The 26,566-nt window shown below is 46.3% G+C and overlaps 1 protein-coding gene across 1 annotated transcript in view; it reads right to left on the bottom strand.

Annotated features, from left to right (window-relative positions):
• Positions 1-26,566, bottom strand: part of Bcr (breakpoint cluster region) — a gene marked incomplete at its 5' end in the record, with an annotated part of 143,055 nt that overhangs the window by 18,424 nt on the left and 98,065 nt on the right. Inside the window, 8 exons of the mRNA XM_013014243.1 lie at positions 7,902-8,033; positions 11,489-11,586; positions 15,884-15,958; positions 16,577-16,681; positions 18,771-18,846; positions 19,738-19,857; positions 22,003-22,171; positions 23,050-23,171. Coding sequence (XP_012869697.1) covers positions 7,902-8,033; positions 11,489-11,586; positions 15,884-15,958; positions 16,577-16,681; positions 18,771-18,846; positions 19,738-19,857; positions 22,003-22,171; positions 23,050-23,171 — 897 coding nt within the window. The remainder of the gene's footprint in view (positions 1-7,901; positions 8,034-11,488; positions 11,587-15,883; positions 15,959-16,576; positions 16,682-18,770; positions 18,847-19,737; positions 19,858-22,002; positions 22,172-23,049; positions 23,172-26,566) is intronic.

The raw sequence follows: 26,566 nt of genomic DNA, 5'->3' as shown, positions 1-26,566 counted from the left end.
TCTTGTTCCCACACAGCTTCAACTCTGATTTCTGAGTCCTTAGCATCATTCAAAGAAATAAAAGGGCCAGAGGTGAAGGTTGTTTAACCTAGTGCAATATCCTCAGTACTCAACAACCCTCCCCCCCCAACAAAAAGATATATAAGAATTCCCACCTCCAAAGATGCTATACTAAGAAATATGGGCTGTGAATTTGTGCTGGAGAGGATGTGGAGAAATGGGAATATTCACATGGAATGAAAATGGAAAAAAAAACAGGATAGTTCCTCAAAGTCAACTTACTATACACAAAGCCAACATTTGTGCACACAAAGACTTATTCAAGCATGCATTTCCAGCAGCCTCAAGTCAATAGGCCCAAACTGGAAGCAACCCAATGTTAAGTCAACTGGTAAGTGAAGAACCAAAACTGGGGGGCATACAGTAGAGCATTACTCAGCCATTACTGATAATGCAGGGGAGAGCCTAAAAACATTAATAACTAAGCCAGGCACTGGTAGCGCACACCTCTAATCCTAGCTACTCAGGAGGCTGAAAGCTAAGGGTTGCAGTTCAAAACCAGCTCATGCTGGAAAGTCTGTGAGATTTATCTCCAATTAACCACCAGCAAACCAGAAGTGGAGATGTAGCTCAAAGTGGTAGAATGCTAGCCTTGAGTAAAAAAGCTCAGAGACAGTGCCCAGGCCCTGAGTTCAAGCCCTACAACTGACCAAAAAAAAAAAAAGAAAAGAAAAAGCAAGCATTACTAACTACAAAAGACCATTCCTGGTATGGTTCTACTTATATGAAAAATGCAGACTCAATCTTGGCATTGGTGCCTCATACCTGTAATCCTAAAATTTGGAAGATTATGGTTCAAAGCCTGCCCAAGTGACCTCATCTCCAATTAACCGGCGAAAAGCTGGGTTGGAGGTATGAATCAAGGAGAGTGCTAGCTGAGAAGGAAAGCCAAGCAAGCATGAGTCCCTGAGTTAAACCCCAGAACTTGGGGGGGGGTTGAGGGAGGGACGGGAAATGTACAGAATCAATCTGATGTCTTGGAGAGCAATAGACATGAAAACTCTGAAGACATGACACCAGTGGAAAAAAAAAGAGAAAACAAAGTTCTATGACTTGATACAAAGTTATCCCTAAAGACACTGTGAGAATTTAACAACAGAAAATTTGTGAGTAGAAAGGAGAGAAGGAAAAAAAACTGAAGGGGAAACCTCCTAACAGCTTAGAGGCTCCAAGTGCTTTGGGCTTTGCTGGCTCTGGTGATTTTCTTGGATACTGCTCTTGGCTCAAGGGAACTAACAGTAAGCCTTGTTCCTGCCCTAGCTATACCAGGTTGGACTGCAGAGTGGCCACCTCTGATCTGAAGTGTGAAACCTCCTCTGGCTCTAGTATGCCTTGTGTATTCCCACAAATTTTGTTGGCCTTAGAGCAAAGATGTTAATGTTTTCATCCCGGAACCTCTCCCTGAAGACAGAGACTCAATGTACCCCCTTTATCAATGTCTACCTGTGCTCTGACATTGCCTGCAAGTAACCGTACCATCTGAACCATCTGCCCCTGTGGCAGGCCTGGCCTCTCAGTTTCTCAGCTCTGGACCATGAGGTCTGGCGTGCAGCAGATCTATCATGAGGGCCAGCACTGGGCTTGGCTTAGAAAGGACCCTAATCCAAACCTTCTGTCCCTGCTCCAATTAAATTCTTCTTGCTGGAGACCTTCCCTGGACAATCAGCTCTTCCCAGCAGCGGTGTCCAGCTCTACACCATCATTCTAACTTTCTGGTAGAGTCTATGGTTCTGAACAAACCAGTTTACCCATTCTGGAATCAGGAAGGGGACACCTTTGGCTTCGTTTTGTAGAGTATCCATCGTATAAGAAGGAAAGCAGGGGGCTGGGAAGGTGGTTCAGTGGTAGAGCTCTTGCCTTGCATGCATGAGGCCCTGGGTTCGATTCCTCAGCACCACATAAGCAAAAAGAAAAAAGCCCAGAAGTGGCGCTGTGGCTCAAGTGGTAGAGCGCTAGCCTTGAGCTGAAGAGTTGAGGGACAGCGCCCAGGCCCAGAGTTCAGGCCCCACAACCGGACCCCAAAAAAACAAAAACAAACAAAACAAAACAAAAAAAGAAGGAAAGCAGGGATCTGATAACTAGGACATTTAGTTATTTGAGGAGCTCAAGCAGAAACCTCATACTGGGCCATTGGTTCCTAAACCCAGCACTCATCAGCAACAATTTAGGAAACACAGACCATACCAATCCAGACCTTTTTTTTTTTTTGTTGGTCGTGGGGCTTGAACTCTGGGCTTGGGTGCTGTCCCTCAGTGCTTCAGCTCAAGGAGAGCGCTCTACCGCTTGAGTCACAGCGCCACTTCGGGTTTTCTAGTGGTTTATTAGAGACAAAAGTCTCACGGACTTTCCTGCCCGGGCTGGCTTTGAACTGTGATCCTCAGATCTCAGTCTCCTGAGTAGGTAGGATTACAGGCGTGAGCCACTGTTGCCAGCCCAATCCAGAACTTTAACCCCAGAAGATTCTAAAATTTCTGTCCACAGATGCGTGTGTGAACAGTTTTGCTGAAGAACAGTTTCTGTCCCTTCAAGGCAGACCTTTCTGGCTGGTTCTGAATGTCTTCCCTGAGACTTCTGAGCATGGCACTTTCCCTACTCAACGTTAAGGTTCTCTACTCAACTTTGGAGTCAAAGGTGCCTAAAAGGGGCCTGAGTCGGACTGTAGGTCACATCATCCCCACATCCTCAGGATGTGGAGAGCCAAGGTGCAACCCCATCCCCCTCCACACATACACATGGCATTGCATAGGGCGTGTGATGTCATTGGGAAAGCCTGGACTCGGGAAGAATGGGCCCCGGCTAGTCACAGACGTCGGGTCTATCCCACACAGACACTAGACTGGGGTTGCATAGCATCATCAGCATCACTGCCCCTTTTTGAACTTCCTTCCTCTTGGGACCTCACAAACAAGCCCTTGTAGCTAGGAGCCTGGGTCCTCTGGAGCCAGGCCAGCCACCGCCTACATGTGAGTCATCCAGGAGATGACTTCCCACAGCAGGAGATGCCTTCTTGTCTAAGGAGGGTTGAGGGGCTATGTTTCTCCTTCGTCTCTCAGATAAAGCAGTGACAAGACAGCTGGAGCAGGATCTGGACTTCTTCACTAACAATGACAATAGGAACAATAATAGCAGCTACCACTGGCCATACCCTGAGAGGACAGGTCATTGAGCTGTCAGAGCACCACGGTCCCTCATCTGAGTTCTTAGGTAAGGAAACAAGTTTAGCAGGGTGGGAAAAAATGACTCACTCAGGCCACACAGAGGATGAGGGGGGCACTGAAAGAGATTCTTGTCTTAATCTGGTTTTACTTCCAGCATAGGTGAATGCTTGGGCCTTGGTGTGCCTATTTTAGGCTTCCCGTAGCTGGGATGGCAGCCATGCATCATCATATCCACTAGGGACTAAGAATGAGTCTTGAAAACTCTTCTGCCTGGACTAGTCTTAAACTGTGATTCTTCCCATTTCAGCATCTCAAGTAGCCAGGATTTCAGAGTGAGCCACTGGCACCTGGCTAAAGAGTCCAATTTTAGCAACATTCCTGCCTCATCAGTTTAGTAAGAATCTTGTTAGGTTTGTTTAACCATAATTTTCTTGTCCTCTCAAGTAATTTTCCATCCTCCTCCTTGGCAATAAATTCTCAGTTTCTCTTGTATTTAAGAGTTGAGCCTAACCTCTCTCTTACTTCAATACTCCATTGATGCTGGGCGTTAGTGGTTCATGCCTATTATCCTGGCTACTCAGGAGGGTGATATCTGAGAATCATCTCCATTGCTATAGTTCTTATACCTGTATCTCAGGGTTTTTTGGTATGTGTGTGTGGTGGTGGGGAGTTTGAACTCAGGGCCTTGTGTTCTTCCTTGGCTTTTTTGCTTACTGCTAGTATTCTACCACTTGGGTCATGCTTGAAATTCTAGCATTTTATTACTAATTGAAGATTCTCTTAAATGTGTTTTCCCTGGCTGGCTTCAAATCATAATCCTCAGGATCTCAGCCTCTGGAGTAGCTAGGGTTATATGCATGAGCCAGTTTTCTGGTAGTTTATAGGAGATAAGAATTTCATGGACTTTCCTGCCTTGGCTGGCTTTGAACCACAATCCTCATATCACAGCCTCCTGAGTAGCTAGGAATACAGGCGTGAGCCACTGGCGCCTGGCTTCTCTGAGGTTTAGCATACAGTCTATCTTAAGGTTGTTTGTTTTTCAATAGTCCTGGGGATCAAACCCAGGGCCTCACACATGCCTGGCATGTGTGAATACTGAACTACATCCTAATCCTTTTTAGTAACACAGTCTTACAAAATTGTGCAGGTTGGCCTTGAACTTGTGATCTTTCTACCTTACCGTCCTTATGATTACAGGTATATGCCACCCCACTAAGCTGTCTTACACAGTAGCTTTTTAAAAAATATGACTCCATACCTTCCCTCCTTACCAAGTCTCATTGCTGTGCCTTGCTGAGGCCTCACAGGTACATCCAGGAATGAAGTGCAATGAGGAATTCTCTAAAAGTTGCCCTGGGGCATAAAGGATGGGCAAACCTAGCTTCTACCCACTCAATATCTGCTTATATTTCAGAAGGTTCTTCATCTTCCCCTCTAGGGGGTGTCTGGTCAGTCTTCAGCAAGAATCCTGTTTGGCTGGTTTAGCCAGAATCCCCTTTAATGATGTTTCCTCTTAGTAATATTAACCCACTGCTCTTTGCCTCGACTATAAGTTCCAGTATTGTCCACACTGTTATGTGGAATGAGCCCCATGCTATACTAAGATCTCTTTTTCCTAATGCAATCATTCTGAGTAACACCTGCCTTCACTGTGGTCTGTCTAGCTCAGGTTGTTCTCTTTCTCTATCAAACAAAGCACTTGTCAGTGTGCATAAAGAAGTATTTGGGGGCTGGGAAGGTGGCTCGGTGGTAGAGCGCTTGCCTTGCATGAGGCCATGGGTTCGATTCCTCAGCACCACATAAGCAAAAAAGAAAAAACTGGAAGTGGCGCTGTAGCTCAAGTGGTAGAGCACTAGCCTTGAGCTGAAGAGCTGAGGGACAGCGCCCAGGCCCAGAGTTCAGGCCCCACGACTGGACCAAAAAAACAAACAAACAAACAAACAACAACAACAAAAGAAGTATTTGGGCCCAATTCAGTGGCTCTTTCCTTTTATTGCAACTACTTGGGAGGTTGAAATTAGGAGGATGAAGGTCTATGAAAAAACTCAGTATCCTACCTGGAAAATAACTAAAACAAAAAGGATTGGGAGTGTGGCTCAGCTGGTTGAGTGCTTGCCTAGTACTACCACCATCAACAACAACAAAAGTTTACATATGGGTTGCATCATGACAAGGGGTTTCAAGAAAGGGGTTGATAGGGTAAAGGATATCAGTATCCAGATGATTCATATCTAAGACTGGTGAACTAGAGGAACTTTGTCTTGTTTGATGAGCTGACAAAAGGAGCCAGCCAGTCTATTGGTGTCTTCTGAGGATGTGTCAGCTGTGAGGATGTGTAAGATACAGGCTGGATGTGACCCAATGGTCCAGGAGTATGTATGAGGAATGTCCCTGCCTTGGGACAGGTAACAAATATGGAGAGGGACAAGGCAAAGGGAAGCAACAGGGATATGGGCCAAGAGTTAATGGCCTCACATTTGCTCCCTCTACCTCCCTGGTCACCTGACTATGTTGCGGAAGTTATTGTCAAATGAGCATGCAACCACTGAGAAAGCCCAGGTGCTATAGTATGGGAATACTTTGACTCCCAAGGGTTTGTGTGCTGGAGGTGTGGACCTCAACACTGATGTGGTGGGGCCTCTAAGAGGCAGGGCCTACTGGGAAATCCTCAGGTCACTGGGACAGCTACCTTGGGAAGGGATTTAAAAAGCTCTTATGGCTGGATGCCAGTGGCTCATGCTTGTAATCCTAGCTACTCAAGAGGCTGAGATCTTAGGATCACGCTTCAAAGCCAGTCTGGGCTGGAAAGTCTGTGAGACTCTTATCTCCAATAAACTACCAGAAAACTGGAAGTAGTGCTGTGGCTCAAGTGGTAGAGTGCTAGCCTTGAACTGAAGAGCTGAGGGACAGCGCCCAGGCCAAGTTCAGGCCCCGTGACTGGCAAAAAAAAAAAAAAAAAAAAGTCTTATGGGATTCCTGATTCTGAGTGAGAGCAAGTTGTTATTTGATTATGAATCCTAATTTTCTCTTTTAAGATCTGATCTCTTCTTTCCTCATTACTCCACCATGGTGATTCAGTAACCATGGGGCTGCCCTACTTGGACTTTTAGCTAAATAAACTTTGTTTGCAACCTCATAAGTAATCTGCCTCAGGTTTTCTGTTATAGCAATGAGATATACACTTAACTGGTCGGAGTCATGACATCACTCAAGGAATATGAGCACAAGTCCCATGCAATGGTCCTGAATGGAAACTATCTTGACACACTTGGAAGCTTCTATACCAACCCTGGGGAACCTGGTGTGCACCCTCTTCAAGGATGCAGTGGTTAACTGGGACTTCAGAATGCAGTCAGGTGAATAGACTGAGTCACTTAAGTTTTTCAAGAAGAGATGCCCCCATAATCACCAATTTTAAGCCCGAGGTACCACCTAACTCTTTCTCCAGTCTCTCCTAAGACTGGAAGAGCTGAAAACCTGGAACAATGGAATACGGAAAGTGTTCTGCAAACCTGGAACAATGAAATACGGAAAGTGTGTTGCACTGACAAGGGTAAAGTGGCCCATCTATGTGGCTGCGTCACTTTGTGAGGCTCTGTACAGAGGCAGAGAGGGTGAACGAAGGGTAGATGGTCAAAAGGAATACTTCTGCTTTTAGACTGGGTCTTACAGTATGAGGAGGCCATGAGGCCTTGAATTCCCTAACAAGTTTCCATGGGGGATCACCAGGTAGCAGTGTGTATCTCATGAGAATCTGGCCACTCAAGGCAGGAGGACTTGTCACTGTGAACAAGGAGACTTGAGATCCTCAATGCAAAGCCATTAACTACTCAATGAAGAGTCACCTCCACCCTCCATATTTCCTGGCATTCAGTGTTTCACCACTGTATCAATTTTACTTCCTGTCCTTGGTGAAGAAAGGCGAGCTTCTGGGCGAGCCTGTTTCCACAGGCTTCTGGAAGGCTGTAACCTCTCCCCCTAGTGGCCTCAAGTGAGGATGGAAGTTCCTAGTGGTGGGAAGCAGTACCCAAGACCTAGGGTACCCACTTCTCTATTTCCAGGGAAGTGTGGGGCAGGTGGACCTGGCTGAGCTGGGACTGCTGTGGTGATGAAAGGAAGATGAACACTAGAACTTTCTCCCAGGTGTCTTGTAGAACTTCAAGAACTCTTGAGAACTTCAAGAAGCTTAAGGCAGGCAGTACCAGATGCTGTTTGGCAACAAATGCTAAACACTGGTGATGGTTTCCAGAGGCTAGATAAAACTAAGAATTGAGGATTCAGATAGTTCTCCTTAAGGACCAGGGTACCACACGCTGGTCCTGTATACTAATCCTGGAGGATGCAGTTGTTAACTGGGTCTAGACTTCAGAATTCAGTCAGGTGAATACTGAGTCACATGTTTTTCCAAGAAAAGGTGCCCCATAATAGCCCAGAGTACCACCTAACTCTTCTTCCAGTCACTCCTAAAGCCGCGGATAAGCTGAGAACCTGGCTGGGGAAAACAAGTTTAATTGAAATTCTTTTGGGGACAATCTGGGACACAACAGTTAGTCAGGCAAAAGAGCCAGAAAAAACCTGCAAAGGTGCTGTCCTTGGCAGGTGTAGACACCTCAGTGTCTACAAATGCCAAATGGAAAAGACCATGGAGCAACCAGAGAGGACAGAAAGGATTGGCAGCCTCACCTGGACCTGGCCTTTCCCCATGAGCCTGTCTGTGCTCTCGCCATCCTCCTTAGGGATCTTCATTTTGTTGTAGCACTTTTCATAGCATAGTATCCGCAGGGTCTGGGAGCCTTCCAGCTCTATCTCAAACTCCTGTTGGCCGGAGAAAGAAGAAAAGTTAACCATGAACAAACAAGTCCAGGTGTGATGCAGTCAGTCCTATTAGCTGGAGGGCCCATGCTTGAGACTCTCCTCACTTAGTCCTGGGACCTTCAGAAACATTCCTTATGGACATCACTGTCATGACACTGGCATGACCCTTGTGCTTATGAAAGCTCTGAATCCTCCCAAACCTAATCCAGACTTAGTATTCAAGCATTTCTAAACATGAGCTATGCATTATTAGTGTCAGAAGCTCAGGAGTGCTTTTAAACATGCAGATTTTCTGTTATGTGAATATGGTTTATTTTTAGGGCAAGGAAGCTATTTTGGTATTTTAGTGATAGATCCAAGTCATTATCTGTTGAAATCCATAGAATGTATAAAACCAAGAGTGAACCTTGATGTCAACGATGGAGTTGAAGTGATAACAATGTGTCATTCACTCTGGTGCAGGATTTCAATAATGTCCTCTTTAATAATTATGCTTTGAACCCAAAATTGCTAATAAAATCAAGGGCTAGGGGTGTGGTTCAAATGGTAAAGCAACTGCCTACCAACTGCCAGATCTTGAGTTCAAATCCCAGTACCACTTAAAAGAAAATGAATAAAATTGGGCTGTGAAGGTGGCTCAATGGTAGAGAGCTTGCCTTACATGCATGAGGCCCTGGGTTCTATTCCTCAGCACCATATAAGCAAAAAGAAAAAAGCCAGAAGTGGCGCTGTGGCCCAAGTGGTAGAGCGCTAGCCTTGAGCTGAAGAGCTGAGGGACAGTGCCCAGGCCCAGAGTTCAGGCCCCATGACCGCCCCCCCCCCAAAAAAAAAAGTTGGGCTGGGAAGTTGGCTCAGTGGTAGGGTGCTTGCCTTGCATGCAAGAGGCCCTGGGTTAAATATCTCAGCACCACATAAGCAGAAAAAAGCCAGAAGTGGCACTGTGGCTCAAGTGGTAGGGTGCTAGCCTTGAGCTGAAGAGCTGAGGACAGTGCCCAGGCCCAGAGTTCAGGCCCCACGACTGACCAAAAAAAAAAAAAAAAAAAAAGAATAAAATCAAGAGTGTAGCACATACTCACTGTTTGTGAGTTGTATGTGTGAGGCCTTGGGTTCCACCCCTAGTGCTATAAAAACTTTTCTTTAAAAAAAAAATGATCTAGAGAGGTGAGAGAATTTGGAATATTCCCTGGACCTTCAAGCTGTTTGCTGTGTAAGTACGGCATGAACTTGCTCCCCCATCACCCCTTCAATACCTTCAGTGGATTCTACACTTCACACCCATGCTTATACATGTATGCTTAGGCTCCAAGGGGAAAATGGAGAAGGGTAAGAGGGAAAATCAGTTCTTTCTGGAAGGTGAGTGAGGAATATGAGAGTTGAGTCCCGTAGCTTTCTGGCTCAAGCTTGGTGCTCTACCACTTGAGCCACAGCTCTACTTGTGGCTTTTATGGTAGTTAACTTGAGACAGTCACACAGCCTTTCCTGCCCAGGATGGCTTCAAACAGTATTCCTCAGATCTCAAACTGAGTAGCTAGGATATAGGTGTGAGCCACTGATGCCCAGATCTCCTTGGATCTTTCCTTCCTTCCTTCCCTCCCTCCCCTCCTTTTTTTAAAATAAGTTTTTTATTGTGAAAATACTGTACAGAGGGGTTACAGTTACATGAGCAAGATAGTGAGTACATTTCTTACCAAGCCTTGTTGCCTCCTCCTTTGTTTTACCCCTACCACCCCTTCCCTCCCACCTCCACTACACCCCTCCCCCTCACCTAAATTGTAAAGTTCGTTTTTCAACATAGTGCTTTGTACTTCTCACTGTTACAATGGGTCAACCTGTATCCTTATCTAAACACTTTGTTTTTTCCCTTCCCCTCCCCAAATTATACCAACATCAAATACAGTGAAAACAAGGGTTATACTATGGGGGAGAAACATACAAAGCAACAAAAAAATCACATGGTACCTTATAAATACATTAGAAACAATGGCAAGAAAAGAAAAAAAAAAACACTTGTATCCCTATCTTGGGGTTCATTTCGCTTAGCTTCATCTTATCTGGTCATAGTACATAGCTTTTGACCTTTTCTGCTTGTCCCTGACATATACTAGTTATTGCAAATAAGGGAAACCATTGGACCTATGTTTCTTTGGGCCTGGCTTACTTTACTTAAGATAATTTTTTCCAAGTCTTACCATCTCTCTCTCTTTCTTTGCTAATCCTGGGGCTTGAACTCAGGGCCTGGGCACTGTCTCTGAGCTTCTTTTGCTCAAGGCTAGCACTCTACCACTTGAGCCACACCACCATTTCTGGCTTTTTCTGTTCATGTGGTACTGAGGAATTGAACCCAGTGCTTCATGCATGCTAAGCAAACGCTTTACCACTAACCCACATTCTCGGCCTCCTTGGATCTTTGAAAGGAACCTTTTTTGCAACCTGTCTTAGAATCCCTTCCCTGCTGCCTTTGCAACATCCCAGACTCCTTAGTCTCTGCAAAGCCTCTCACAGCAGATTCCATGTGGTCTTCACATTTTCCCTCACCGTGTCACCATCACAGCTCTTATTATGCTCTTGTGCAGAAGTCCAGAGCTATAATGAACACCATGTTCTTTGTGCCCTCATCTTGTCCAGGCAGCAAGTCAAATGACCACAGCAGTGGATGCTGCTCAGTGAAGACCTGGGTGCTTTCTGATCTCACAGCTTCTTTCTGGTGCTCCACTAGTCACACAAATAGCATTGATCAAGCTGCCTATAGCTCATAGTCTCCTCCTCTTTCCCTAAAGGGGTGAGTGGCAGATTTGTGCCCTGGCTATTTCCACCTATACCACTAATAACAAGGTTCTGGAGGTCAGCAGACTGCTGAAGATGTTGGAAATGGCATCATGGGGTCTTGGGACATTGTGGACACTGGTCTCTTTGCAATCATGTCCATTCCTGTGGCTCCAGGCCAAAAGTATAACACAAACTAGTTCTCCAAAGTGAAAAAGAGCAGAGCAACAGACTACACCAACAAAACGGCAACTAGGACCTGAAGGGTCCTGAAGGCCTGCTTGTAGCTAGCTCCCTTTCCACCCTCCACCCCCATGTGCAGGGCTCTAGGCTTCAGGAAACTGAGAGGGTTACAGGAGTCCATTTCAGCTTCAGAGGAAATCTTTATTAAAGTAAATAATAGGCAATTACAGAGACAAGGCAAAGAGCCTTTGAAGTGCTCTTTTTAAACATTTCTCTCACAAAATAGGTTGTTTCTTTGTGTTGGGGTAGTAAGATTCTTAGGAACACAAAGATAAAATCTCTTGGACTAAAATCTCTGGAATGGATCATTTCTCCACCCCCATGCTCTCAGAGATTCCTGGAATGCTGGTGTCATAGTTTTTGAGGGAAACCCTCAGGAAGCCCTTGGAGGTTCAGAATTATGTGGCAAACATCCTGGCCAAGGCCCTTGTGGAAGGAAGGCTCCTCACCTCATTCCAGTTTGGCTCTGTGGTATCCCTGTAGACACGTGTCTTTGCTTTATTCACAAAATAACCAAAGGAATCCACCTCCAGGGTGCAGTACAGATCTGTGAGAGACAGGGAAATATATGATAAATGTACTTTTGCATCTCTTCTGTATTTTCTGTAAGAGCAAGTATTATTTGTGAAATCAGTAAAAAAAAGATCTTCAAAGTAAAACACCAAACCAGTGGCCAATGTGAATACCAGGACCTCATGCATGCCCCTGACTGCCTGTAGAGGTGGGAAATGGGACCTCTTGGAGCACTGGTCATTCAACAGTCCTCTGTAAAGCTCCTTTAGTAACAAGGGTGGGTCCTACACTGGATAGGAGGGCAGCGGTGACTGTTTCATAGCAATCTAGAGGAGTGAGTGCTGTACAACAAGGTTGTGACAGAGTTCACCCAACCTGGGAGGGCTGGTGGGGGGGGACTTGCACCTATAACTCTGGCAAGAATTATATCAGGCAAACAGCTGGGAGGGAAGAGAGCTCTAGACCAGTGTGGAGTACGGGAAATAGTTCCATGGTGCAGGGCAAGTTAGGTTCATGCCAAGAAGAGGAAGCATGGTCTGGGAATGAGTAGGGCTAGACTATGTGTGGGGTCTGGCCAGCCTGGGTAAGAAAGTCTGCAAGACTCTATCTTCGATTAACTACTAAAAAGCTGGAAATGGAGCTGTGGCTCAAAGTGGTAGAATACTAGCCTTAAGCACAAAAGTTCAGGGACAGTTCAAGGTCTAGGACAAACATACAAAAAGAGAAAAAGAAAAAAGCAAGCAAGCAAGCACAAAGAAATACCATTGGGTGGAGGAGCAGGGAGGCCACTGCCAAGGATAAAGGTATCTAAGGCAAAATGAATGGCATCTGACAGGGCAAGAGAACAGGACTTCAGAGTAGGCTCAGAGTGGGACATGGATGAGATAGATAGAAAGGTAACAGGGCAGGCTGGGAACTTCATCTGTGATGTTGACAGACAGGTCCTGGAAGGAGACATAGGAGGGAAGGAGGTCTAGGTAGGAATTTGGGAAACACCAACATATACAGGACAGCCAGGCAGAAAAGGGCACAGGGGAACAATTTATATTCTGGAGGTCAAATCTGTACTCTAAGTAATTCAACCATTGCAACTGTATGGTTTGAAGATCTCTAACAAATTTAAACACTTTTACACCAATACAATCATTTCAGGACACTGTCCACATCTATAAAGCTGTAACTCCCTACCTTCAGCCCTTGAAAACTTCTAACAGGCTGTTTCTATATTTTGTCTTTTCTATTAGGATTTGAGCCTCATGCTTGCAAAGCAAGCATTTTCCTGCTTTAACCCCCCCCCCCCACATACCCTGTCCTCGATCTTTTTGTTTTAGTTTTATTTTCAGATTAGAGTCTCAAGCTTTTTTGCCTGGACCAGACTTAGAACATAATCCACCTTCCCCTACTTCCTGAGTATCTGGAATTAAAAATATTCACCAACACATATGCTTATTTTTTGAGGTAGAACTGGGATTATAGATGTAAGCCATAGGGCCTGGTCCATTAAATGTAGTTTTTCCCATCTGGCTTCTTTTATTCAGTGTAATTTTTACTCTCATGGATATATATATATATATATATATATATATATATATGAGAGAAAAAATTGTTAATACTTTTTATTGGTTATTGCATGGATGGGCCACATTTTGTCTGTAAAAAAATTTATGTGGACATATACTCTTATTTCTTTAAAGTAAATGCTTAAGCCAGGTGCTGGTGACCCACACCTGTAGTTCTAACTACTCAGGAGGCCGAGATCTGAGAATCATGGTTCAAAGCCAGACTGTGGCACACAAATCCAAAAGATTAATCTCCAAATAGCCATAAAAAAGCTGGAAGTAAGTGGCTGGGCACTGGTGGCTCACACCTGTAATCCTAACTACTCAGGAGATCTGAGATCTGAGAACTGTGGTTTGAAGCCAGCCCAGGAAGGAAAGTCTATGAGACTCCTATCTCCAGTTAACCACCTAAAAACCAGAAATGGAGCTGTGGCTCAAAGTGGTAGAGTTTAGAGTGCTAGCCTTGAGCAAAAAAGCTCAGGGACAGCACCCAGACCATGAGTTCAAGGCCCATGACCAAAAGAGAGAGAGAAAAAAAACAACTCAGGGATAGTGTCCAGGCCTAAATTCAAGGCCCAGGACTGGTACACATAAAAAAAGTGCCAGAGGTGGAGGTGTGCTTCAAGTGATAGAGTACCAGCATTGAGTAAAAAAGCAAAGCAAGAGGGAAATGTTCATACATATACACATAGACACACACAAAGTGAATGCTTAAGAGACTGGTAAGCTATATGACAGGGAGGTACGTTTAATTTCTTAAGGAACTGTGTAATGTGGGCTAGGGTGTAACTCAGTGGTACAACATATGCTTAGTGTACACGAGGCCTTTGCTTTTATCCCTAGAAACAAACAACAACAATAATTATAATAATCATATAATTATATAATTCCCAGGGCTGGGAATGTGGCTTAGTGGTAGAGTGCTTACCTAGAATACAGAAAGCCCTAGGTTCAATTCCTCAGTACCACATAAAAAAAGCTAGAAGTGGTGCTGTGGCTCAAGTGGTAGAGCGCTAGCCTTGAACAAAAGAAGCTCAGGGACAGTTCCCAGGCCCTGAGTTCAAGCTCTAGAACTGGCAAAAATACCACAAAACACTTACATTAAAAAAAAAAAAAAACCAAGCCGGGCACTGGTGGCTCATGCCTGTAATCCTAGTTACTCAGGAGGCTGAGATCTGAGGATTGCGGTTCAAAGCCAGCCCTAGCAGGAAAGGCCATGAGATTCTTATCTCTAATAAGCCACTCAGAGAACCAGAAGTGGTGCTGTAGCTCAAGTGGTAGAGCACTAGCCTTGAGCTAAAAAACTGAGGGACAACACCCAGGCCCAGAGTTCACAGACGACAAAAAACAAACAAACAAAAAACCCTTTCCAATGTTTTCTAAAGTAGCTGAATTATGTTACATCTCTACCCACAATACATGAGGTTCCTGTTTCCTCAGGTACTCACCAACATATGTTGGTGTTTACCTTTTTGTTTGCTTTGTTTCTGTGGTATTTTTAAAGTGTTCTATGAGTCAGCTCTAGTGGGCATCTTTTGTGTGTGCTAGTCCTTGGGCTTGAACTCAAGGCCTGGGTGCTATCCCTAGCTCAAGGCTAGTGCTCTACCTCTTTAACCATAGCTCCAACTTCTGGCTTTTTGTCAGTCAACTGGAGATAAGAGTCTCATGGACTGTTCCTCCAGGGCTGGCTTTGAAATTCAATCCTCATATCTCAACCTCCTGAGTAACTAGATTACAAGTGTGAGCCGTGAGCACCTGGCTTCTAGTGGGCATCATTTTTTTTTTTTAATATATTGCTGTCCTGGGATGTGGTTTTAATTTATATTTCCTGACATGACAAGCATGTCTTCATGTATTTATCAGCTATTCAAATCTTTTCCCTTTGTTTACTACTGTGTCATCTCTCTAATTTGAATCCTAAGAGGTTTTTGTATATTCTAGACCCAAGTTCCTTATCATATGCACTACAACTATTTTCTTTTATCCTGTGACACATTACGGGGGGAATTCCTGTTTTCAGACACTGTCAGAAAGGTTAGCTGGGCACCAGTGGCTCATGCCTGTAATCCTAATTACTCAGGAGGCTGGGATCTCAGGATCGCAGTTCAAAGCCAGCCCTGGCAAGAACATCCATGAGACTCTTATCTCCAATTAACCACCAGAAAAACAGAAGTGGTGCTATGACTCAAGTGGTAGAACACTAGTCTTGAGCTGAAGAGCTCGGGGACAGCACCCAGGCCCAGAGTTCAAGACCCATAACTGATGACAAAAAAAGAAAAGAAAGGTTAGAACTGTGCTTGCCACCTTCTACCCCATTTCTACAGATCCCTGGAGCTAGGGCGCTGCTATGTAGGGAAGTTAGTAGAATGCAATGTACCCAGTCTTCACTGTTCTGAGGGCTTGAGTAGCTGGTAGAGAAAAAGGTATTACCATCTATAACAAAACAGCTAAATCTACTCTGCTGATGGGGCTGAGGGGCTGCTGCTGATAGCACCACCCTGTCTTGAAAATTTTTGATTCTGAAGCACCAGAACACTATAGGGCAGTCTCTGTCAAATTCCAATCCTGCCCACAGAAGCTCACCAGTTCACAGGATTTAAGACAGGTAGGAGTAAGAGAAAACCCTCAATTAGTTACTGTACCTAAATGATTGGGGCCAAAGGCACTTGGTGGTCATCTGAACCACTTCCCTGGCTCCCTACATTCTGCTTGATGTCCTTCCGGTGAAGATGCTTGCTCAGCCCCTGCTACTTTCCATCTTAGTCCACTTACTTGAACTTTGCTTGAACCCGGTAGCTGAGTGGACGATGACATTCAGGAAGCCGTAGAGTCCAGGAGATTCATCATCTGAGAAAGAAACCAAAAAGGTGAGGATAATCAGGAGAATGTCTGACTCTACTTTAAGAGCAACCCAGCACTGAGCAAGGCAGTTCAGACAGAAAATGTGCCCATTGGTTTCTGTGTTTGGAACCTTAAGACTTAGTTGGTTTCACAACACAGACAAATCAGTTGAGTGAGACAAAATATATTAAGGTTCCAAAGACAGAAGAAGACATCATCTGGGATGATCTGGGATGATGTAGGACATGAAAAGAGTGCATGTGTATGTGTGCACAGGTGTGTGAAAAACACAGGCCTAATGTGTGTATCAGTGAGCCCATGCGTAAATGTGTATCAATGAAGGCAAAAACTCAAGTGTGTTAGCCAGTAAGTACCTGGGCTAGAGGAAGACTAGAAGGGCAGGTCAGTGGGGCCAGATCATGGCATCGAGGGGCTGAGGGGTGGCTGTCACAGGCCTTGTGGCTAGGGACAGAATCTATCCTTCTTAACAGCCAAGTAGTGACTGCCTAGAGAGAAAATTGCTCCTAACCAATCCTAGAAGACAACAAGCATGGCAATGAAGACAGCACCAATAGGAGGGAGTTAAGCTGGCCCTCTACTCTGCGCCCAAGAGGTCCAACTCACCTTCTTTGTTGATGGTCAGTGGAATGCTATGGACAGTCTGAAGTTTCACACATGAGTTGGTAAGCATCTGCAGCTCCACAGATGTCAGAGAGAAGCTTTTGAAACCTGAGCAGGCAGAGTGGGTACAGAGATATGTCAGTCTATACCACTCTTCTGTGCCCCTCCCACTTGATCCTCATCACACATAGAAGGAGCACAACAGGGCCAGTGCTGGGGCTTGGTGGCTCCCTTGAGAAGTATAGCAATGGCACAGAGTCAGGTGAAACCTCAGAGAGCCCAGACCTGGCACCCTTGAAGAGGTATCCACACTGCCCACATACATGTCCACATATATCTACAAGCCACCAAAGACAAAGTAGGAGCAACACCCTGGGAAGTGGCACCAGTCAGCCTGCTATTGGTTTTATATCTCTGCTGGTTGAGAAAAAGTACTTATTTCTTGGCATAACAGTGAGTGGGAAACAGATGCTGCCACACTGGAAATGACTTGAGTACTCATGTGCAGGCAAAAATCCCTGGGACACAAGCCTCGGCAGAGCCCCTAGCTCTCCCCAGGCCTCAGTGGCACTGAAGAAAAGATGAGGCTCGGCTCAGTGTAGGTCTGAGTGATCAGTCTGCAGAGATGGGAGCTGAGGCTGATGCAGAGGCAGAGAGGTTGAGGCAGACAGAGCCCCAAGCCCAGAGTTGGTGTGTAGAAATTGAAGCAAAACTATTGCTTCAGCTGGGGTGTTTCAGTATGCCTATAAGTATAACTACTCAGAAGGCTGAGATCTGAGGACTGAGGTTTGACCTTAGCCTAGGCATACAAATCCAAAAGACTTTTAACTCCAATTAACTAACCAAAGATGCAAGAAACAAAACAAAACAAAACAAAAAAAACATGTGGAGGCATGCTCAAGTGGTAGATTTCCAACTATAGGCAAAAAGCCCTAGTATCAGCACACACAAAAAGAACCTACTGCAATGGAAAGACCAGGCCACCTAAGACACAGTGTGGCCTGATTCCAGGCAAAAGGAACAGGTAGGGAGCTGGAAGCTGTATTCCCAGATCTTGGGATGAAGTCTGGCTTACCAGTCCTTAATATTGCACACTGCCCCCTTGCCGCAGCACTGAAGGGCAGCTTGGAGTTCGAGAAGAAAGAAACCACATAAACTGTGACCAGAGAGACGAGACTATCCCAGACAGGACTAAGTGTTCTAAGTGTTCTGTCTTGATGGCTACCAGGTGGGCTCAGGGCCCTGCCAGCATCAGCACCTTTTTTGGGAGTGGGGAGGGGATGTATAAGAAAGGCCTGGTGAGTGGTGTGTATGTGCAGGCCCAGAGGGTAGACAGCAAAGCTGGGGAATTCAGGAAGGAATGGGAGAGAGAACCATGGTGGGGATGTGTGTACAGAGATCAGAATAGGTAAGAGGGAACAACAAAGCTGGGGAGCATCTAACTTGTTTTCTTTTTTGTCAGTCATGGGGCTTGAACTCTGGGCTGGGGTGCTGTCCTTGAGCTCTTCAGCTCAAGGCAAGCGTTCTACCACTTGATCCACAGTGCCACTTCCAGTTGTCTGGTGGCTAGCTGGAGATAAGAGTCTCATGGACTTTTCTGCCCAGGCTGGCTTGGAACTGCAATCCTCAGATCTCAGCCTCCTGAGTAGCTAGTATTACAGGCGTGAGCTACCAGTGCTGGGCTCTAACTTGTTTTCTAAATTTGAGTTCCTTATATATTCTTCTTGGATAGAATCCCTTCTTAGAAAGAAAGAGGTGGGGTGGGGGGAGAAAGGAGAGGTTTAAATGACTGAAGGTATGGAGGCTGGGAATGTGGCTTAGTGATAAGAGTGCTTGCCTAGCATACATGAAGCACTGGGTTCCATTCCTCAGTACCACATAAACAGAAGCCAGAAGTGGTGCTATGACTCAAGTGGTAGAGTGCTAGCCTTGACAAAAGCAGCTCAGGGACGGTGCCCAGGCTCTGAGTTTAAGCCCAAGGACTGGAAAAAACAAAAAGACTGAAGGTGTGGCTTAAGTGGGAGAGCACATGCCTAGCAAGCTTGAAGGCTGAGTTCAAATCCCGTAACTGTCAAAAACACCTAGAATAGAAAAAGAAAGAAGGAAAGAAAAAAGAAAGATGGTCTAAAACTGTAAGAGATGTCCATCCATAGTAGATAGCCAAAAGCCAAGTCTCCTGGGTACAGAGGCCACTCACACTTTTTCTGCTGCTCTCGTATATTCTCCCTCCACTCTGCTCGCTCATAGTCGGAGGAGATCAGGAATGTGTAACTCTATAGTAGGTGAGAAGAACAACAAACCCCAGTTATCAGCTGAGCCAGCATCTGGCAAGCCCAAGGGGAAGAGCTAAAGACTCACACCTCCCCAATGCCAGCTGGCTAGGCCCAGGTATGCTCAAGTGTGCCACAATGGCCAGGAATGCTCATGGTCAGGCTCACTGCTTCCAGCACAAACTGGTCCATAGTGTCTGCACACATTTATAGACTGAGCTGTGGCACAAGCCCAACCTGAACTGCTCAGGTCAGGGAGTGACACTAGTACAGTTGGTGCAGCTTCTGGTTTTGGAGGGGTTCTTAAAGGTGGAGATCTGCAGAGGTACTATCTAATTCCAACCCACAAGCCTATGCTGAGACAAAGCTACAGAACCTACCAGCTGCCTCTCCTGCCAGCTGCCAAAAAACAAACCATTCTATTCACTGACAGGTGTGCATGACACTGTGGAGAGACAAGACTCAGGCTACAGATAGCACTAGGAGCCAGACAAGGAGATAATGTGTGTCACTGGTCCTGGAGATTCCCAGATAGTGTTCCTGTATCCAGAGTCAGGGCTGTCCAAATCTGCAAGGCTGCTTGTCCTCTTCCCTTCCTGGAGATCCTGCCAACCTCCCAGCTGTAGGAGCTGAGCCAACAGCCACTCAACTTGGGGCCATGATCCAAAGAACTAGTCAGAAGAATATGTGTGCCTGCATGTGCCATGCCGACCAGGTCTCTCTTGGCACAGGAATGCTCTCAAGAGAAAAGGGACTACAGTTGCAAAGTCTTCGCAAGTGCTGAGGACAACAGCTGGCTGGATAAGTTTGGGCTGCAGCTGGTTGATCAAGACCCCATTCCAGGCTGGAAGCATCTTCAGGACTAGCTGGAAGGAGCCAGTAACAGGTACTCACCTTGCCATTGCGGTTATGGACCCTGAAGGCCATGCTGGGAGACATCAGTAGAAGCAGTGACTCCTGCTCTGACAACTTCTTCTTCAGCCTCTCCATGGCTTTGCTGACCTTGTTTGCCCTCTGCCAGGGAGAGGACAGTCTCATATTTCCATTCCAGGGCCACCTGCTCCCACACAGTGCCTACTGCTCTCAACACTGAGACGAGGGAAGGTGGAGATCCCACTGTCTGCTTAGTACAAACACAGACCTTGCTGGTAGCCTTTTGTGGATACACCCTCTCCTTAGGGTCAAGGCCCAGCACCAATTTTGCTGTGCTCGGTAAGCCTGCTTTGAGGGAATTGGTCCTTCCTCTCACAAGGAGAGAGGGGAAAAACCTTTACAGATTTCCTTGCATTCAACTTCTCCAAACATGGACAATGTGCAGGGGTTGTTATGAATGAGAAGAGCCCTCATCCCCTCCATGACCTGAGCACCAGCTTGCTGGGAGTGTTTTGGGGGAAATCCAAGTGAGTACAAACACATATCACCAGGACCTGGATGGGGAAATCCTCCCTGTCAAGAGCCCTGTGGATCCTTCCTAAAGCCCACTGCCATGAAGGCTCTGGCCTTCTAGATAGTCACCAGGGTTCTCCAACCTTTGACAATTAATAGAGGCCACTGTTCTAAACTCAAGTCTGTCTTGGGATTTCCCTTTCCTACAGTGCCAGGCTCTCCCCATGCAAGGGCTCATCCTCATTATGTCCATAAGCTTCTAAACCTCCCTGGAAAGAACCAGGTTCCCAAAGTCCAAAACAGCTGGAGGGGCTCATCCCTCATCAGGACAGTTGTGACTATTTATAACATCAATGTTGAGCTATACAAAATTATCAATATAGGCAGCCAATGAGAAGTATACCAGAAGCATATGTATCTTTCCTTTCATATACAGAATAACTTTGCTGGCCTTATACAGCCCATGGGGTGGATATTCCTTACTTTTGTCCTATAAAAGCCTTTCGTTGCCCCAGTTGAGTTGTGTACACCTGTAGTCTTGGCTACTCAGGAAGCTGAGGCAGGAGGATGACTTGAACCTAGGAGTTCTGGGCAACCTAGTAAGATGCTATCTCCTAAAAAACCCAAACAAACCAAATATTCTACTAGGTGCCACTAGCATGGGCTTTCGTCCTACCTAGAATGACTTCCAAATGGAAGGCTACCATCTCAATTCATTGTGTCCTATCTGCCTAGGATCTGTAAATAATAATCTTCCAACTTCTTTTTTTTTTTGGTTGGTTGTGAGGCCTGAACTCTGGGCCTGGGCACTGTCCCTCAGCTCTTCAGCTCAAGGCTAGCCCTCTACCACTTGAGCCACAGCGCCACTTCCAGCTTTTTTCTGCTTATGTGGTACTGAGGAATCGAACCCAGAGCCTCATGCATGCAAGGCAAGCACTCTACCACTGAGCCAACTTCCCAGTCCCTCTTCCAACTTCTTTTTGTTTTTTTTTTTGGGTCCGGTCGTGGGGCCTGAACTCTGGGCCTGGGTGCTGTCCCTCAGCTCTTCAGCTCAAGGCTAGAGCTCTACCACTTGAGCCACAGCACCACTTCCGGCTTTTTTTCTTTTTGCTTATGTGGTGCTGAGGAATCGAACCCAGGGCCTCATGCATGCAAGGCAAGAGCTCTACCACTGAGCCACCTTCCCAGCCCCCCAACTTCTTTACTACTATGGTGCTGTGCTGAACTTCTACCTTCCAACAGAAGAATCATGGGCTATCCTAGCCTAGGTCTTCCCTGGGATGCAGATGGGGATAGCGGTGGGGCTAAGAGGACAAAGGAACATGGTCAGGATCCTAACAACCAGAGTGATGATCAGGCAGGATTAAAATGGACAAAGTTCAGACAAGAGCCACTGGTATAACCAAGTTTTCTATGTGAGATTCTAGGTCAGACACCTGGTCATTAGGCTACCTGCCAGGTAAAATAAGTACTCTGTAAAAGGTATACAATGAACATCTAGATCCAGAGCCTTTCATTTCCCATCAGGACCAGGTTGCTAGTGGCTCTAGTATGAGAACCCTAATTTAGCTGGGCTCTTAGGACCACTCAGTGTCTGGCTATGAGCAGATAAGACATCCAGCACTCCAAGAGCTGAGAGTTGCTCACCTAGGCCCCATCAAGTCCTGGAGACCAGATGCTTGGCAGAAAGAATAACTATTGGCTTGTGCACAAGGGGCTGCTACCCACTCAGGCCACACAGGGCCTGGCTCTTGTTCTCTCAGCCGGTCGTACCTTCTCTCTCTGGATGTCACTCTTGATCTGAGAGATCTTGATCTTCAAGGCATCTAGCTCCTCATCTGGCACCAGAGGGATGTTGGGTGCTGCCTCTGACTCGTCCACCATCTGGAAGCTGAGATCCGTGAGTGGAATGTACCATTTGCAGTCATACTGTTGGGTTTTGCTGGATAGGGAGAAGAAGAACGTTAACTTGATGACTATTTTCCTTTAATAATGTCACAACTTTTCATTCCTGCTAGAGAGCCCTAGATTCACAGCTGTGCATGGTTTATGTGACCTAAAGCCCAATCTGTGTTCCATGAGGCTATTAGCAGATACTGGCAACCTCGGTGTCTCCTGGGAACATTTATTCCACATGTGACTCCAGGCATCAAGGTATCTGAGAAGCCATGGGTCCCTTCATCCTGTGCTGATCTTGATGTTGGTGCTCACATTGGGAACATGATAAGATACCCAATGGCAGGGCAGGACTAAAGTTCAGAGCTGCAGAATTTGAGAAGCTGCAGATATATTCAATACAATTTCTTCACTGGACAAATGAGGGGACAGAGGCTCTCTATTAGGCTCCACAAAAAGCAGAACACAAGAGCTCAGTTATGGTTCTTTCCAATGTGACCCTCTTTGCTTTATTCAATTCTGGGTGAGGCTGACCCCTGGTGGAGTGCGGGGAGATTTGCAAGCCTATGATGAGAATAACTTGGCCACCATCACCAGGTTCAGGGAGTTAAACAGATTTGCCTAACAATATATTCCCAGAGCAGGCCCTTCACTTGACATACTTTTCTCAGTTTTTTTTTACAGCCAGTCCTTCCTCCAACTGTACGTGACGGACAGTCAGGTTTACTCCTCACGTTCGAAGATGAAGCTGAATGACTGGCCCTGATTAGTAGTGACACCTTTGACTTTGAGCCTGGAATCATGTCTGTGTGAAAGTAGAATTTAAAGAGAGGCACCTGGCCACAATGTTTTAATCATGCCCCAGAGGGAGACCATCAATACCGGAGTGCTGAAGCAGTCGCCACTTGGGTAAATGTCACTCACCCTCCACTCTGCTTCTTGAGTTTGGTGCAGAGGAGCAGGTCCGTGAACAGGAAGACGTGACGCAGCTTGCGGGCTCCCTCCACCAGTTCCACCATGAAGCTGTCCTTCAGCAGCTGCCGGTGCTATATGCATGGAAGAAGGTCTCAAGTTAGGACTAGCATGGGTGGTATGGGATGAAGTAAGCTGGGTCTTTCCAATTGGTAAGAGTAAACGGACCTTCTGGAAAACTTTTTCCCTTGGGAGATTTCATCCCCTCTATATCCAACTCTCAGACCCACTTTCTGCAATGTTCCATCCATCTCATCAAAATGCTAAGAGGAGGGGCTGGGAAGGTGGCTCACAGCAGTAGAGTGCTTGCCTCACATGCATGAGGCCCTGGGTTCGATTCCTCAGCACCACATAAACAGTAAAAAAAGGCTGCAAGTGGCACTGTGGCTCAAGTGGTAGCACGCTAGCCTTGAGCTGAAGAGCTCAGGGACAGCACCCAGGCCCAGAGTTCAAGCACCACGACTGACCCCCCCCCCCAAAAAAAAATGCTAAGAGGAGCTATGTGTACTTCTCTTGACTTCAGAAAGTCAAACTACCTGGAGTGTGCAGCTCTACACAAAGAAATGTCCAGGGCCTCCTAGCCCTGAATTGACAGAGTCCTAAACACATTTCTAGCCAGTCAAAGAACAGAGTGGAACATCGCAGAAGGGCTATAATCAAGGGAACCAAAAACATTTCTTGAGTCCTTCCTGGGTGCTTAGATTGGAGAAAAGGCTTGGTGGATGTAGGGCAGTGACAGTCACTGGCCTGGGGGCCACAGAGGATCATTTACAATCAAACAAATGCTCTAAGGAAGAATGACAGGAGAGTCCTCTTTAGACAAGATAGCTGGTACCCCTCTGGGGTAGCAAACCAGGACCCAATATTAGCAAGAAACTAGTCATGCAAAGGAAGAGCTGTTCCTATATAGAGATGAAACTGGCACTGTGGGTAGAGATGAGGCAATCCCAGCGATAAGATGGTAGACACAAGAGTAATCTCAGAGGGCCAGTGCTTCAGGTAAGGAAGGAAGGGGCTAATTCAGAAGGAAGCCAGGGGCCTTGTACCTGGGAACCCACTTTCCAGTTCTGACTAGACAGGATGGGCAGGATCCAAGTGGGAGTATCTCCTCTGTTCTTTCCCAGTCACTTGCTGCCTGAGAACTTAGCCCTTATGTACAGCATAGGCAGTCAGACCGAGGATAAGCTAGGAAATGGAAAATATGATCTCCCCAATAAGTCCCAAACCTTTCTTCACCTCAGTACTTTATCTGAAAGTCAAGGCCAGTCCTTTCTTACACAGCTCAGGGGGCTACTGAATGGACATAATGCAGCAAGTTTAATCAGTCATCCAACAGATCGGCACCTCATGAAGGGCCAGCTTCTGTGGTAAGCCAAGGACAGAGTCAGGATGAGAGGTTGATGCTGCAAACAATCACTATACACACACTGTTCTGTGCAAGTGCATTGTCCAGTTATGATTCGTTCCCTACCATGTACTTTGATCATATGAAAACTGAACTTGTATTTCAGTGAGCAAGCAATATATACTTATTGGTTTCTACAATGCGCAGGAGATCCCTGGCTTTAAGGAGGCATGACAGAGAAGGAGACCCTATTCCACACTATCTCATCACAGTGGGATAAGCATGGGGTTCATCTGTAGGTGAGCCACACAAAACCAAGTGCATCAAACTCACCTTCTTGCCAGTAAGAGGTACACTCATCTTCATCTGAAGAAGTGGCATAGCCAGAATGGATGAGGATGAGGGGAGGGGGACTGCCACTGCCACCTATAGCCTCTCCTTCTCAGCGTGCCCCACACTGCAGGAGCTAGAGGCCTATGGGCCTCTCAGAAGCAGATGCAGTCTAGGCCAGGCCCCCTCCCTACCTTTAGGCATGGGGATCACATGTCATCGCCAAGGGTACTCAGCTTAGTTCACCTGGCTGCTGGCACGGGATTTTTTTTTTGTTTTTTTGCAGAACTGCTGGTGCCCATAAGTGGAAGGGCAAGAAGGCTATTGGCGTGCCAAGGCCATGACTCATCGTCACTCATGCTTTACTGCCTCCCTCTCCCTCCCCCCAGCTCCCCAGCAGAGGGCAGACAGCATGCCTGGTACAGGCATCCACAGGAAGCAAGAAACCTGTGTGCATTCTGGGGAAGCCTCTGGGAAGCACTGGAGGGAAAATTCCAGAGACCTGGTTACAGTCTGCTGGGTCTACTGTGGGAGAAAAGAGACAGCCCTGAGACACTAAGGTCCTGAAAGAACGACTACACAAACATATGCTCAACGGGGACATATAGTAAGATTTCCTAGTATAGTGGGTGGAGATAAAGTGAACTTGTGAAGGGCAGTGACATGCAGAGATAGCAATTTTTTCTCCAAAGGGGCTGAGCTTTCTCCAACCACCAGCAGAGGGCACCTTAAGCTCAGCTCAGAAGCTACAGGTCAGAAATGGCTACTCCCTAATAGTGACTGCAAACTCAATCTGGTTTAGGAATGCATTTTTGATACTGTGATAGTTGCCAGATCCATCTCTCCTATCCATCTCACCTCTACCTGGGACAACCTTCATCTTTTTAAGAGAAGCCACAAGTCCCAACTGCCCTGAGCCACAATGCTGTATTACACCCATCTGTGTATGAGCTGTTCCAAGAATGTGTGAGTTGGTGCGTTTCATAAGCAGGCCCCTTGTAGCTTGAGTGATAGATAAGTGGTGGCTACAATTTTTTTTTTTTTTTTAACCAGGACCTTATCTAAACCAGGGATGCCTAAGGAAGAGCTGGATCTGGCTTCAGGAGATCAAAATATCTGGAGTCTGGCAGTTCTACCCAGAGAAATGTCCAGAGAATCAAAAAGAAGGCCTTCTAGCACTGAGAATTGACAGGATCCCAAACACAATTCTAGCCAATCAATGAACAAGGAGTAGAACATGGCAGAGGGGCTCTAATCAAGCGAACACAGTGGGAGAAAAGAAGAGGTTGGGAAGAAGAGAGAACAACCTAGAGCCAGGCTTATAGGACAAGGCCTTCTTAGACCTGGGAAACAGATTCTCAAAGACCCACAGTTTAGGGACCCCGATGTTTGGGCAGATGCCTCCTCCTGGCTTAGAAGGTCAGCCAGGCCTGGCTGGAAGCTGCACACTGTGGTGGGAGATTAAAACATCCTCCTACTCTCATGAGAGAACATCAGATCTGCACCTGCATGTATTTCAGAAAATGGCAGGCCCAGGACAGATGACCCAAAAAGGACAGAATTGGAAGACCCGGGCAAGAGTTTAGCCTCTTTGGCCAGGCACTCAGAGACCCCCCCAGGCTACATGTCTACCACCTCTGCTTCCTCATTCATTCTTGCCCTAGGACCCAGCCTTTCTGTGGGAAGGAAGGTCACCTAGGCCTGGTTGGGCCAGCCCACATGGCGCCAGCAGAAAGCTTGAAGTCTTTAGTCTCTGCCAGCTCAGAAGACAACCCATTCTAAAGGGCTCATCAG

Source organism: Dipodomys ordii, unplaced genomic scaffold (genome assembly GCF_000151885.1).
Source record: "Dipodomys ordii isolate 6190 unplaced genomic scaffold, Dord_2.0 Scaffold23, whole genome shotgun sequence".
Taxonomy (NCBI): domain Eukaryota; kingdom Metazoa; phylum Chordata; class Mammalia; order Rodentia; family Heteromyidae; genus Dipodomys; species Dipodomys ordii.
This window is presented reverse-complemented; position numbering and strand designations above follow the sequence as displayed.